Source organism: Prionailurus bengalensis, chromosome D4, assembly GCF_016509475.1.
Source record: "Prionailurus bengalensis isolate Pbe53 chromosome D4, Fcat_Pben_1.1_paternal_pri, whole genome shotgun sequence".
Classification (NCBI taxonomy): Eukaryota; Metazoa; Chordata; class Mammalia; order Carnivora; family Felidae; genus Prionailurus; species Prionailurus bengalensis.
This window is the reverse complement of record NC_057359.1, coordinates 93,582,978-93,597,008: the sequence shown is the minus strand read 5'-3', so window position 1 is coordinate 93,597,008 and position 14,031 is coordinate 93,582,978. Positions and strand designations below refer to the sequence as shown.

At 62.9% G+C, this 14,031-nt stretch overlaps 2 protein-coding genes across 3 annotated transcripts; both read right to left on the bottom strand.

The window, feature by feature from the left end:
- Positions 1-87: 87 nt before the first annotated feature.
- On the bottom strand, positions 88-8,981 carry CCDC183 (coiled-coil domain containing 183). 2 transcript variants are annotated; one of them, XM_043566319.1, is made up of 14 exons: positions 8,874-8,981; positions 8,334-8,455; positions 7,790-7,867; positions 7,406-7,573; positions 7,084-7,188; positions 5,065-5,187; positions 3,668-3,793; positions 3,510-3,576; positions 2,860-2,960; positions 2,100-2,260; positions 1,660-1,828; positions 1,464-1,571; positions 1,297-1,393; positions 88-553 (listed from the first exon to the last, which is right to left on the bottom strand). In XM_043566319.1, exons 1-14 carry the CDS (start codon positions 8,941-8,943, stop codon positions 435-437), a joined length of 1,614 nt encoding a protein of 537 aa, XP_043422254.1. In that variant the 5' UTR covers positions 8,944-8,981; the 3' UTR covers positions 88-434. The 2 variants fall into 2 exon arrangements, with proteins under 2 accessions (XP_043422254.1, XP_043422256.1); XM_043566321.1 differs by having other exon boundaries at positions 3,522-3,576.
- A 2,700-nt stretch (positions 8,982-11,681) lies between these two features.
- On the bottom strand, positions 11,682-13,574 carry TMEM141 (transmembrane protein 141). Its single transcript, XM_043566312.1, has 5 exons — positions 13,442-13,574; positions 13,070-13,136; positions 12,825-12,908; positions 12,494-12,601; positions 11,682-12,125 (listed from the first exon to the last, which is right to left on the bottom strand). Exons 1-5 carry the CDS (start codon positions 13,493-13,495, stop codon positions 12,112-12,114), a joined length of 327 nt encoding a protein of 108 aa, XP_043422247.1. The 5' UTR covers positions 13,496-13,574; the 3' UTR covers positions 11,682-12,111.
- Between the last annotated feature and the right edge of the window lie 457 nt (positions 13,575-14,031).

The window sequence follows — 14,031 nt, the reverse complement described above, 5'->3', positions numbered from 1 at the left end:
GCGGAAGCGGACTTGGCCGGGCGCGCCTCTGAGGGGCGCCGCGAGTGCCCCGGCTGTGCGGCGACCTGGGGCTGTGCGCATGCGCGGGGCAGTGGGCCGGAGGTGCGCGCGGAGCCACGTCAGCCGGCCGGCCGGCCGGCCGGCCTTCGGGGCGGTCCCCGGGCTCGCAGAAGGCGCTTGACACCTGTCCGCTTCCTCGCCGGACCCCTCCCCCCCGCCGCCGTTCACCCCCTAACCCTGGCCCCTCACCCAGCACCACACGTTTCCGCAGACTTCCCAACGTGATCCCCCCACGTCTGCGTCCCCGCAGGGTTCATTTCCGAGACTCCTCTCCCGCGCTCCCCCCGGCAGTCCTGGAAAAATGTTTATTTGTGTAACAAAGCGCCGGCTGGGGGGCGGGGGCTGCGGGGCGGGGCAGGGGCTCCTCCTCCGGGTTACTTCTTCTTTTTCTTGGCCACCTTGAGCCTCCCCTCGATCAGCCGCCGGGCCTGCCTCTTGATCTCGGCCCGCGAGGGGACGTAGCTGTGGTCCACGTCTGCGAACTGGAAGGTTTCTAGAAAGGAGGTCCAGGAGGAGGGCAGCTGCACTCTGCAGCCCCTCTGCTCCAGCGAACTCGCTTACAGTGCGGGCTTTGTTGGCCTGCATCCATCACCCGGCCAGCTATTAGCAATTTTTTCTTATTTTCTATCTTCCTGATGCCCTGGCATGTGGGGTCTTACAGACCCGGGGAGAGGCTGTCCCCTCGCAGGGCTAGCCAATCCTTAGAGACAGCAGAAGCCTCGCCCGCTGGGAGCGTCTCTCCTGCAAACCGAGCGATCCAGAGCACACACGCCTCAGCCCCCTATGTCACACTCTCACACCAGGTCAATAATCCTCGGCTTGAATCAACCCAGGCCCAGGCACCAGACAACTGGGGACGGCCCCTACACATCAAGCCCACTGGAATTATTCCAAAAGCCCATCCGAAGCTGTTTACCCTGCCCTCCCTTGCCTTTCCCACAGAAACCCCCATAAAGGCTCTGGCCTCGGCCTTCCCCCTGCTCCTCTCCGCCGCCTCGCGGGCAGTGATGCTCCCATGTGTCAGGAAAGTTAGTAAATTCTCCTTTTGACAGCAGCAGCCTCTCCATGTCCTCACTAAGTCCCTTCCGTGAATTAAAATGCCATGGGTACGAGAGACACACCTGTCTGTCCTCATAGCCCCCCTGTGCCTCTAGGCTGTCCTGGCCAGAAAGAACCATCTGCCACACGCCCCCTCCCCAGTGCCGGGAGGCCTGGCCCCCAGCCCCGAGCCTGTACCTATCACATCGTCCTCCAGGTCTTCAAAGCTGATCCTCTGGTTCTGCTTCTCCTTCAGAGTTGAGGACTCCAGGGTATCCCTCACCTTTGCGTTGACCTGCAGGGCACAGGGCACTGTCAGCTCCAAGGGTACATGGGACGAATAGGCACCCCCAGCCTCGGGCTACCTCCTCGGTCCTGGACAGCGCCTGCAGTCTGTCGGCCAGGTACAGGAGCTTTCCCTCACAGTATGCCAGCTTGCTGGACACGTCGAGGGTGTTGGAGAGCACTTCTTTCTGTAGGCCCGGAGAAGCGTCTCATCTCTACCCTGGCTTCTCCCAGGGACCCTCCGTGCAGACGGCTCCGCCCCACTGCGGCTGGTACCTGGGCTGTGGGCAGCGTGATGCCGATCAGCCGGGCGTAGAGGTTGTCAATGCCCATCTGGATGGTCAGCAGCAGCTTCTGGCTCTTGGTCATGTTGGAGTAGGCCAGCTGGAGCCTTTCTTCCTCCTCTCTCAGCATGTCCTTCATTTTCTTCTCGACAGACTTAAAGCTGTTGAGGACGGTGGGGAGCGAGGTGGCACAGAGTCGAGGGCAGGCGGCCACAGACCTGCGTCGGGTGTCGTGCTAAACTCGGGGGCTCAAGAGCTCAGCTGTGGGCACGTGGCATCGCCCGGCTGGGCCTTCGCCGCCCACCTGCCAGGCTACCCACAGGCCCGTTGGCAGCCGACACACTGGGCTCTGAGCCGGGCCCCGCCCACAGGGGCTGTTCACGAGGGCCCCACTGGGTGGCCCCGGGGGAAGGCAGGGGCCTCCTGGGGTACCTGGCGGAGCTGGGCGGCTGGCGGAACTTGAGCGCGGTCTCCTCCGCTTCCAGCTTCTTCATCAGGGCCTCCAGCTGCACCCGCCGCCGCTCGCAGCCCTCCACCTGCAGCCCGAGGTTCTCTTCCGTGGTCCTCTGAGCCAGGAAGCGGCCGGCGATGTCCTGGCCGGGCCCGTGGGGAGAGAAGCGGGTGTGGGCCGGGCAGGCATGGGCCCCCCCAGAACTGGTTTCTTCCGGGGTCCCCCCCAGCGGTCAGGAACGATGCTGACCGCGGCCAGGCACTGGGTGAAGCGCTTTATGTGAGGCCCCGCGTGTCGCTCACAGCACGAGCAGAGAGGGCAGACACCCCAAGGCAGAGGCAAGGAGATCACCCCTGAGAGACTGCCGGGGGCTCTGAGCCACTCGTCCAAAGTCAGGGCCGTGGATGGGAGCTAAGCTTACTAATAATAAAGCCAGATCGGATTAAACGGAAGGGCCAGGCAGTGTCAGCCTCTCATTGTGGTCCTGGCAGTTTAGGAAGGGACAGGATCGTAGGTGAAGGTCTCGGCATTTGGATCCTCCCTCCAGTCCCAGCGGGCCCTGTGTGGCCCTTGGAGTGTGGCTCGGATGTGCCAACCCTGTCCCGGCGTGCTCTCTACTCTCAGCCGTGAAGCCACGGCTCTGTGCCCACGTTCATTCAAGAGGTACCCGCGGCAGGCTTTGGGCTGGGGCGGGGGCCCCCTGCCTTCCACTCACACCCCAGGAGTGCCAGGGGGCAGTACCCAGAGGTGGGAGCATTGCACGGCCATCTTCACTTTCTCCACCAAAGCAGTCACGTCTGTCTGGTATTGGATATCAGCCTGGGAGGTCTCTCTTTTCCTCACTGGGCAGAGCAGAGGGGAAGGGTGGCCAGCATGCAGGAGGGTCACGGGAGCTTTGCCCGAGGCCATCAGACATCTCCTTGCGTGCCCAGCTGAGCGGGTGGCTGTCGGAGTTCCCTGCATTTTGCCCTGCTCCCCCCGCCCCCTCAGCTGGCCCTTCAGGGACGCCCCAGGGCAGCTCCATCCGGCGGGTGCCTGGCACGGGTGCTTCCTGGCACTTCTCAGAGGCAGCACGGGGACCCGGGGGGCTTGACACAACCCTTCTGAGGAATCACTGGGTGGTCGAGCCTTGGGAAGCCAGGGGACCGCACCGTTAAGTGCATTTCACAGCTGAGAAAAGTGGGGGCTCGAGCACACTCAGCAGCAAGCCCAAGGTTGGGAGCAGTGCCTTGCAGAGTGGGCTGTGGCTGCTGGCACTCAGCCTCTGCGGGTTAGTGGGGACAGGCAGGGGCCCGTCTGTCTCCCTCGCCCCGGCAGCCCTCGCAGAGACCTGAGTCCCTGCCGGCCTTTTGGGACCCTGGCTGGGGGCGGGCAGAGAGCTGAGCGGTTACCTTTCAGGTTACCTTTCACGGTTTCTGCACCCATGAGGCTGGAGGGGAAGTCCAAGTCCCGCCGGCCCTGGGAGGAGGGGGAGGAGGGGATGAGCCATGTCTTCTGCGGGGGCGGGGCCTCCCGCCGCCGTGCGGTCCAGCGTCCTGCAGGGACTCACCCTGCGGAACTTCTCGGTGGCCTCCTTCGTGTGGATCTTGTCGATCAGCTTCTTCTGCTGGTTGAGCCGGTTCTCCCGTGCCCTGCGTTCCTCGATGAAAGTCGCCTCCGCTTGCCTCATGTTCATCTGGGGACGCAGGCGGTGGGGCAGGGGTCCGTCTCACCACGGCTTCCGTGGTGCTAAGTCCAGCCGGCCGGCGGTTTCAGTCCCCATCTTCTAGGTTTGGGACTAGTGTTGGAAGCTCTTGGCTGTCCCCTTCGTTCTAACGCGCCCAGGCCCGCGGCTCTCGTAGTCCTTCCGGCCCTCCGTTCTCCTCTCTGGACGCTCTCCCACCTGGCCCCTGGGGGTGCTGCCTTCTGCAACTGCAGCCTCGGCTCAGGGACCCCGTTTCTCTCTGTAGCCTGGGCCCCCCCGCTGCCTCAGCCGGTTCCACTGACAACTCACTGGCGTGATGCCCCAGTCTAAAAAGGAAGTCAGCATCTTCCCCCAGGCCCCGTCTCTTCCCGAGTGTCCTGCTTTGGCGGCTAAATCTATCATCCCTCCACACCTGCCCTTGCGTCCTGCACGCTGCCCTCCCCACCCCCGTCCACATCTGACTTGGCCCCACACGTCATCGGGTGACCTTTAGAGGCTTTGGGGCCCCAGTGATGACCAGGCACCCAGCTCTACCGCTGGTCTGTTCCATGCAACCAGGATCTGGACTCTGCTCACCCTTAGCCTCTGCAGCCAGAGCATGGCCGTTTTTGAAACGCAAATTTCTCCTCCCAGAGCTCCAGGTTGGGTGGGGGGCCAGCACCTAAACCCCCCCCCCCACCCCGCCCCACTGCCTCCACTGGTTCAAAGGCTCCCTTCCTCTGCACCTGCTCTGTTCCAGCCAGCCGTGCCTCCTTTGGCCCCGTTATGCCCCAGGACCTTGGTTGTCCTTCGTCCTCTAGGGTTGGGACCGCTCGGTTATATGCAGAGCCCTACTTGAGCACTGCCTCCCTTAGCAGCTAAGGGCCCCCCAGTGGCCCCACATCACGCACATGTCTCTGCAGCACGGCCCAGTGGTTGTGTGACATTTCTTCATGGACCGCTGACGGTTCCATCAGGAGGAGGATGCACGCCTGACTTACAAGGGCTTTGAGGAGGCCTTGGTGCAGACCTGGTGAATGGATGGCCTCTGCCTGCACCGGGCTAACTCTCTCCCTCCTGTGTCTACCTCTTGGCTTCCATGCCCAGGGGCGACTCTTTCTGTCCAGGGGCCTAGTGTGTGAGCAGAGCAGGCCAGCGAGGTGGCTGCTGGGTCCCTCCGGTGATGGTGGGCAGCGCAGGCTGTGAGTGTCCCTGCAGACCCTGGGCCAGACGGTTCAGAGACAGGGACCTGCGGGATCCCCAGGCTTGGGACTTGAGCTCACCTTGACCTCATCTGTAATCATCATGGCATCCTGGGACATGACGGTCATGTCTGACAGTTCTGAGCAGTAGTCACCCACGAGATTCTGCAGCTTGTCCAGCCCTGTGGGGTAGCTGGCCAGCTCCTGCATCGAAAGGGGCGGGAGCAGGTGGGCACAGAAACCGATGGCCCCGGGGCTCCAGGCCAAGCAGATGCTGCCCCTCACCCCTTACCCCAGACAGTGTGGGCCCTGAGGACACTGGAGGGTCCGGCCTGGGGCCCCAGCCCCCACCAGGCACAGAGCAGGGAAAGCCCCGTTTCAGGAGGGCAGACGGCATTTCCCTGGTGGGCCTTCCCACTGCCCAGGACACTCAGACACACTTCCAAGGAGGCTGTGATGGGGGTGTGGTACCGGGTGAGCGGTGACTGTGCCCCACCCCGGGGGGAGCCTGCGGCTGGGGAGTGGCTGCTGTCTGAAGCATAGCAGAGGGGCTCGAAATGCGGACGTGGGGTCAGAGACTAGGGCTCAAGGCCAAGGCTGCCCTGACCAGCGGGCTAGGGGGACTTGGGAAAGCCACTTCACTTCTGAGCGTGCCTACCTATTGGTAATTGGTTCTTTCACAAGGCTGCTGTCAGAATCTATATGTAACGAAGTATTAAGCTCAGAGCCAGGCTCGTATATATCTAATATATCTTAAAAAAATTTTTTTTTAATGTTTATTTATTTTTGATGCAGACAGAGACAGAATGTGAGTGGGTTGGGGCAGAGAGAGAGGGAGGCACAGAATCTGAAGCAGGCTCCAGGCTCCAGGCTCCGAGCTGTCAGCACAGAGCCTGACGCGGGGCTCAAACTCATGAGCTGTGAGATCATGACCTGAGCTGAAGTCGGACGCTCAACCGACTGAGCCACCCAGGCGCCCCAATATCTAATATATCTTGACCCTTAGTCGTCTGTTGTTAATAACTACATAATGTAGAATTTCCCTAGTTTTTAAAAAAAATACAGATGACCCCAGGAGTTATTTTTAAAAACTGCGTATGTTCTGAAAAGAACACGCCCCCCGGGGTACATAATTGGTCACATGAAGGAGGTCTGGACCCCAGGTAACAGCCGGAGTGGGGTGGTGGGCCCAGGAAGGCGAGGTGTGCAGGGCCTCGGCTGAGTCTAGGAACAGGGGGCTGAGGCAAGAGGGACAGGCAGGAGGACCGTGACACCTGCCTGTGCAGCTTGGGCAGAGCCTGGGGGGGCTGCGACCCCAGCCAGGAAGAGTGCCGGTGTCTGCCCATCCCACCACATCTCCACCTGTCACCTGGCTCGCTGCGCTGCCCTCCAGGACTCCCCCTGCCCCAGCCTTGGGGTGAGGGAGTGTGGACAACTTCCTCCTTCTCCCTGTGCCCCTCCTCCTCTCGGCACCAGGGCCCCCACCGTCCAGCCCTCCCATCTTCTGGTCCTCTTCCTCCCCATGAAGAGGCCTTCCCTCCCGGTGGGACTTGTGGCCCCTGGGGGCCTCCTCCAGGCCTCCTCTGCTGGGGGCAGGGCGGCTGGCTTAAAAGAGCTGGGCAGCAAGCTCCAGGTTACTGGCCTGCCGTCTATGAAGTCCCTCTGGGATGAGGGACCTTCTGAAGGCTCAGGGCCCATCTTTTGCCCTCGGAGGCCAGGCAACGATAAAGGATGGGGCAATATAAAAACCAAACCATCAAGTACGTGCAAGAAAACCCAAACAATTCTGATGTGTCCCATAATATGCCTTTTTGAAACAGCAAATTACACGTTCTTGATGGAATGTTTTCCACCTACAGGTGCAGGGTGTCCCTGCTCAGCTGGGGCCTAAAGCAGGGCTCTGTCCCAGAGGCAAACGGGCCTGGAGGAGAGTTGCAGCCCCCTCCCCACGGGAGGGGGTGGTGGTGGCAGGGGTGGCCCTGCCCCGGAGGCTGAGGTCCCCACTGAGATCCTAGCCCTGCGTGCAGGCTGGGGCCTGACACTCCCGCCCCCCGGGCCGGATGACCTCCCTGGGCTGAGGTGTGGGGCGAGGGGGCTCACTTTCTTCAGATAATCCAGCAGGTCCACGTACAGCAGGTAGATGTTCTGGCTTGCCGTGATCTTGATCACGGTCTTTTCAATGTTGTTCTCCAGCTGGCGGATGACCTGGGGGTCGCCCGAGGGCACACAGTGCTTTGGGACAGACCGCGTGGATGCCCACCTGGAGGCCGACCGGGGAGGCTGCGCTTTCTTCCAGGGAGGGTTTGCCCGTGTGGCTTTCTCCCAGCCCCGCCGCCCAACCGAGTCCCATCCCTCTCTCCCGGGGCCCCGCCTCCCGGAGGAGCTTCGCCCCTCCCACCGGAGGCCCCGCCCCGCCCGCCACCTGCCGCAGGCGCTGCTCCTCCTTGGTGTTGTCGGGCTGCCTCCGCAAACTAGCCAGCTCCAGCTTCATGCTCTCCAGCTTCTGCTCCCGCCGTCGCACCAGGTGGATCAGTACGTTGTGCACGTTCACGCGGTCGAAGACGTACTTTCGCAGCTTCTCCCGCGCCACCTGGGTCGGGGAGGGCACGGCCCGCGCGTGGGTGCGCAAGGGGCCGCGGGGACCGCGCACAGCGGGGCTGGCGGGGCGGGACGGGACCCCTGGGATTGGGAACTCGCTCTGCCCGCCACCGGCTCCGCAACGTGGTTTAGTGGTGGTGGTCGGGGTGGGGGTGGGGGGTTGGTGCGCTGGCCGGGCGAGGCCGAGGGATCCCTCCTGCCACCTTACCTCCATGGAGCAGCGGCAGTGTGCCAACCTCATGGGCACGTCCTTCCCGCAGGCCTTGGAGATGGTCTGCTGGTCATACTGCAGAGCGGTGGTGGCTGAGCTGGGACCCCCGTCTCCCTGTGTACCCCCAGCCACCAGTCCCTCCCTCCAGGCATTCTCCCCGGGCCTCTCTAGCCTGTGCTAGCCCAGCAGCGAGGGCCCATCCAGGCTATCCCAGCTCAGAAGTGATGGGAGTCAGGAGAAGAGGACCCAGGTCTCCCCTACATGGCCAGAGAGCCAGAGGGGCCCCTGCTGTAGGGGGAGCCCAGGAAAAGCTCCCCATCAGGCCCACCCTGCCATCTGGGGTGGGCGGTGGGGAACCTGCCCATCGGGCTTGCTGGAGTGACAGGTCCTGGGGAGCCCCTCCCCAAGATGCCCCCTGGCTCCCGAGAGGTAAGAGCGCGAAAAGGGGGAGGTCCTTGTTGTCCCCTTGGGTGGGGGCCTGTTTCAGCATGTGCCCACCCCCAGCCCGTGGTCAGCAGGGAGGGGGGGCAGGGCTGCTCACCTTCTTGGCCAAAGCCCAGTCCTGGGCCCCACGGCGGATGGTGCTGTGCAGGAGAGCCAGCGTGGCTCTGTTCTTGACCGTCTTCTCCTTTACCGCCTGGATCTGCAGTGCCCGGCATTGCTCTGGTGGGGGGAGGGGGGCACGGAGATGCTCCTTCCTGCCCCCACTCGAGGGCCACAGGCTTCACTGCCCAGCAGTGCTTGTCTGGATGGCTCTTTGTGATGGCTGTGCTGCGCAGTGGAGGACGTGAGGTGGCAGCCAGAGGTGGGCGCGTCCTGTGATCCCTTCCAGACCCAATGGCCAGAGAACGTCCCCTCTGGCTTTGGGGCTCACTGTGCTCACAAATCTCCGTGAAGCCCCCTGCATGGCAGACCCTTTTGATCCCTCCTCTCAGGTCCGTTTTGGGGGGGGGGGGGTGGTGGCCGCTAGCCCTTGTTTGCCCTGGACCGGCCCTGTGTTAGATCTGAAAGCCCCTGGGCCCTGCATGGGGCCAGGCAGGCTGGTCCGGCTGGGTGGGGAGTGGGGGGGTGGAGGGCTCACCCTGGAGCCGAGTGATTGTCTTCAGCTCCTGGATCTGCCCCTCCACATCCGCCTCGCTGCATGCCTTCATGGTGGCCGTCAGGGTCCTCCAGGCCCCCGTGCAGCTCCCGCCCTCCCTGTCCTGGGCCTGTTCAACAGAGCCGCAAGCAGTTCACGTCCCCGGAATCTCAGCCCATTGTGATGGGGGCCGAGATTCTCAACCTCGGGGCCCTGGAGATCCCGGCCCACCCTGCCCCCTTTCTGTGCCCCCCGCCAGCCTTGGGGTTGCCCCCTGCATGCTCGGGTCAGCTGCTGTCTGCTCAGGAGCGCTGCCGGGGTCAAGGCACTTTCCATAGGGAAGTGATTTGTGGTGATTTGACACGGCACCCCGCGCCAGCCCCGTGTACCCTCCCCATCCCCTCCATACCCCAAGGCTGTCCTCCGCTGAGCCTCCTAAAACCTCTAATCTCTGCCTTATGGGATCTCCATTTCTTCACCCCACCCCAAGCTCACATTCCACACCCGGGGCGACCTGGCTCACGAGACCTCAGCTGTCAGCCCGGACGACCTCACCCCGCCCTGACCTCCACCTGCTGCCTGGAGCCCGCCCTGCTCCACCTCCACGTTCCTGGGGGCAATCCCCGGGTCTAGTTTCGATGCCGCTTACTTCAGGCGGGGTCGTGTGCAGCCCAAGCTTCCCGTGGGGTTAAGCGCTCCGAACACCTGCCAGCCTGGGACCCTGAGGGAGGCACACCGGATGGGTTGCTTTTTCCAGCGGCGCCGCATGGATTTGCAGGGGCCGCCACAGCCAGGTGGCAGGTGGCTGAAACAATGGCAATTGCTCGTCTCGCATCCTGGAGGCCAGGTGTTAGCAGAGCTGGCTCCTCCTCAGCTTGCAGGTGGTCATCTTCTCGCCGTGTCCCCACATGGCCGTCCCTCCGTGCGTGTCTGTGACCTCCTCTCCTAACAGGCACACAGGCCGGAGTGGATCAGGGCCCACTTCGTTTCAACACAACCATTTCTTTAAAGGCCTGATCTCCAAGTGCAGTCATGTTCTGAGGTCCTGGGGGTTAGGGGTCCAACATGTAAAGCTGGGGACCCCACTCATGACCATGGCCTTCACTCAGATATTGTCATGTGCAGGTCCTCCACGACCTCACACAGACCTTTTCGGCTTTCTGGTCATTGCCAGTTTTTTTTTTTTTTTTTTTACAATTTATTTTTGAGAAACAGAGTGAGACAGTGTGAGTGGGGGAGGGGCAGAGAGAGAAGGAGACACAGAATCCGAAAGAGGCTCCAGGCTCTGAGCAAGCGGTCAGCACAGAGCCTGATGTGGGGCTCAAACCCATCAACCGCGAGATCATGACCTGAGCCGAAGTCGGACGCTCAACCGACGGAGCCACCCAGGCGCCCCAAGTCATTGCCAGTTTTTAAAAGGGGAGTCCAGGGGCGCCTGGGTGGCGCAGTCGGTTAAGCGTCCGACTTCAGCCAGGTCACGATCTCGCGGTCCGTGAGTTCGAGCCCCGAGTCGGGCTCTGGGCTGATGGCTCGGAGCCTGGAGCCTGTTTCCGATTCTGTGTCTCCCTCTCTCTCTGCCCCTCCCCCGTTCATGCTCTGTCTCTCTCTGTCCCAAAAATAAATAAACATTGAAAAAAAAATTAAAAAAAAAATAAATAAAAGGGGAGTCCAGACCCATTTAAAAGTCCAAGCTCAGCTTCTGCCCTCCCTCTGAGACCTCAGGGGGTTGGAAGGACCCGTCAAGGGCCTGGTCTGCTCCCTACAGTGCCAATTCTGCCCCCTGTTCTCCCAGGCCCTGAGGCCAAGCTGCTCACTATCCCTCAATATTGCTTCTCCCTTCTTCCGCAGATGTACACCCTCTGAATTTTAGTGGGGCACAAGGTGGCCCAGAGCAAGGCTGTCCCCCTAGGCCCCTTGGCACCAGGGATATCATGGGACTCTGTTTTGGCCAATGGAGTGTAAGCACAAGTGGGAGGGAGCTGTCCTCCTCCCCAGGGACTGGCGCTAGCACCGCTGTCCCCTTCTCGGACCACGAGGTGGGTCTGGAATAGAGGCCGTCACAGCAGGGAACGGGCCAAACGGAGCCCGGGCCCCTGACGGCCTGTGGGTCCCGGACCACCCACTGGGACACGAAAGAAAACTCAAACCCCGGCCTGCTCCCCCCGTGGTTATCCTGGGCTTCCTGTCATTGTGCCTTCCCGCTAACAGGTTCCCTGCTGCACAGTAGGTGCACGATATTCTTTCGAACGACTGGCTAGGCCGAGAGGTACGGGAGCTGAGCCGGGGCTGGGGCGGCGTGGCCCTGTGCCTGTGTGTCCTCAGCGTTACTGGGAAGGTGGACTTGCCCAGGTTTTATGTGGTCTCTGCCTCTTCCTCTGCTGGGGGGGGGGTGGGGTGTGTGTCATCTTACCCACTCCAGAACTTGCCTGCCAAGCGGACGGAGCTTCTGCAAGCTAGCTCTGGCCTGCCTCCACCCCTCGCTTCCTCCTCCCCTGGAGAGAAGGACGGAGTCTGATAGGTGGGTTTGGAATGGCAGGCAGGCAGGCACAGCCGCTTCCTGCCCCTCGTCTCTTGGGAGCCAGGCGCTGATTGGCCCAACACCTTCTGCTCTGCCCCTCCGGGACTGGTTGTGTGAAAGTGGGTCCCATAGGACAAGGCCGTGGTGGTGGCCTTCCAGTGCCCGCAGGGCCTGATTCTGGGGCTCAGTGTTAGGAACTGCCCTGGCAGGTCCTCCCATGTATGATGCTAAGGTGACATCTGTCTCTCATCTTGCTGCTTTCACGTGCTTCCCGAGGGCTGCAGAACTCAGGCTGGAGAAGGGCAAGGCATTTATTTGTCCAGCGACCCCCAGCAGCAGCTGTCACCTCTGACTGTGGGGGACGCCGGGGCCAGACAGGGAGTGTCAGAGCACCAGAGCATGCAGATGGCCCTCCCGCCAAGTGCCCAGAGCCTCTCTGACCCTCTGCAGCTCTCGGTGGCCACCGTGTTTCTCACTGCCCTATGGGAGCCAACCACCATGGGGACAGCCCCTCTGGTCTGACCTCCTGGGCCGGCGTGGAAGCAGTTTGCACAGGTTTGGCAGATCTGGCCACGCCTGTGTGCAGGGGACACCCGCTGGGTCACCTTAGGGTGTGGGGAGGGTCTTTGTGGGGGGAGAGGGCCAGTTTGGGGTGCAGACGCCCTGAGGGCTGTGTTCCGGAAGTCTTTGGCCCAGGTCTTCTGCGCCCCAGCTGGAGCTTTCCTAGCTGCGCCGATCTGTAAGAGACAAAGGGAGCCGACTAGAACCGCACCCGAAGCTGCTGACCAGGCCTGAGATCGGTCAGCTTGGCGTCTGGCCACTCTTCTCGGGGTGCCCACACTCCTCATTCTGCACTCCCCGCACCTCAGGGCCCCCGACCCCTCCTGCACGAAGGGCTCAGGAAGGTCTGGCGTGCCTCCCACTCCCACCCTTGCAGGAGGGACAGGCCAGCAGGGAGAGGCCCTGTCCAGCCGGCACGTTGGACCCTGGGCTTGCCTGCCTCAGCCCCTGGCACTGGGCCCTCAGGTTCTGCTTCCCACTGCCCCCAGCCTCTCCCTTGTGCCCGGGGTCTTTGGGGAGCCGCCTGTCTCTAGAAGCCTCTCACCTGTGCCCAGGTCTTTGGGGAGCCGCCCCGTCTCCAGGAAGAGCCAGAGGTTGCTGCATCTGCGCGACTCCACTCGGGTCACCCAATAGCTGGCCACTGAGCCTGTGACTGAGGACAGGGGCAGGGGCCAGTGGGCTGTGGGCCTGGGTCTCTGCACTTCTCAGGGAAAGGGGACCTGGGCAGATGGTGGCGGTGGACTCGGCAGGACGCCCACTGAGAACTGGGACCCCATCCCAGGAGGCAGGCCTCCCACCCCTGCCGAAGAGCCAGCATCCCCTCTGGCAATCAGGTGCATTTCCAAGGCCGTAGGCACAGGCCCCGGAGTACCCACCTACGGCCACCAGCACCTTCCACTGGAAGGGGTACGGAAACTTCCTCTGAAGGAACATCTGCAGGCCGAAGGTTGCACCGGTGCCTGCCAAGAGCCAAGGTCTCCGTCAGCCAGCCTGTCCACGAGGTGCTGAGCGCCCCCGGCACCTGTCAGGCTCCCAGCACCTGACGCCACCTGCCGGGGAGTCAGGGTGAGACAGGAGGGCGAGGTCTCTCCATACCCCAGGACACGGGGACCCAGCCTACCTGTGACAAAGGTGAAAATGCCCTTCACGAAGGCGCTCGACTGGCACGCGGCATACTCCCGGAGTCCCTGGGATGAGGGAGGGGGTTGAGGGCTCAGTTCCCCTCCCGCTTCCTTTACCGTCCCTCCCGTCCCTCCTTCGGGCCGTAAGGAAGGAGACCTCATCGTGAGGCCCTGAGGGCTTGGACACATCCCACCTGCCTGCATGTCCACCCAGGATGCCCCGGTCCCCACAGCAGGAGGCTCCCCCCCCCTCTGTCCCTGTCCCTCTTCCCTGACGAGGACCCCTCCCCCCCCCCCCCACGGATCCTCTACCCGCTCCGCTCAGGTCAGCTGCTGAGGTCGGGGGCCCGCGTTCCAGGCGGCCTTCTCACCGGGTGCTTGGCGGCCACAGCGTCGTCCACCCGGGACAGGCCCAGGTTCACCATGTCTGGCGGGTCACCGGGAGCCTGCGCGCGAGCCTGCGCAGGACCCGGCGGAGAGGGCGGGGCCGAACAGAAGGGCGGGGCCTGCGCAGGACCCGGCGGAGAGGGCGGGGCCGAACAGAGGGGCGGGCCTGCGCAGGACCGGGCGGAGAGGGCGGGGCCGAACAGAGGGGCGGGCCTGCGCAGGATACACGGAGGGGGCGGGAGCGAGAAGAGGGGCGGAGCCTGTGTCGGAAGGGGGAGGCGGGGGTGGGAGGGGCTAGGGTGCTGTGAGAAAGTGGGAAAGGGTGGGGGGTGATGGTGGATAGTCTGGGCGATGGGACTCAGGTGGCCTTTGAAGTAGAAGGGGAGTGAGGCTGGGTCCTGGCCAGGTCTTCTGGGGGAGATTGACCATCAGTTTAGGTCGCTGGTCAGAACGTTGAAGTCCCAGCTGGCACAGGGACCTGGGAATGGACAGATTCCCTGGGCTATTGGGTCCTGTGTGACATGTGGGCAGGTCTAGCTTACCTGTATGCCCCAGCCACGGTGGAGAAGCAAAG

Coding starts and splice junctions, on each gene's coding strand:
- CCDC183 (XM_043566319.1), bottom strand. CDS start 8,943: ATGAAGGCATGCAGCGAGGCGGATGTGGAGGGGCAGATCCAGGAGCTG. Junction 3,794..5,064: donor TGATTACAGATGAGGTCAAG/GTGAGCTCAAGT, acceptor CTGCGTCCCCAG/ATGAACATGAGGCAAGCGGA. Junction 2,261..2,859: donor TGCAATGCTCCCACCTCTGG/GTACTGCCCCCT, acceptor GGGCCCGGCCAG/GACATCGCCGGCCGCTTCCT.
- TMEM141 (XM_043566312.1), bottom strand. CDS start 13,495: ATGGTGAACCTGGGCCTGTCCCGGGTGGACGACGCTGTGGCCGCCAAG. Junction 13,137..13,441: donor CTGTGGCCGCCAAGCACCCG/GTGAGAAGGCCG, acceptor CCCTCATCCCAG/GGACTCCGGGAGTATGCCGC. Junction 12,602..12,824: donor GAAGGTGCTGGTGGCCGTAG/GTGGGTACTCCG, acceptor CCCTGTCCTCAG/TCACAGGCTCAGTGGCCAGC.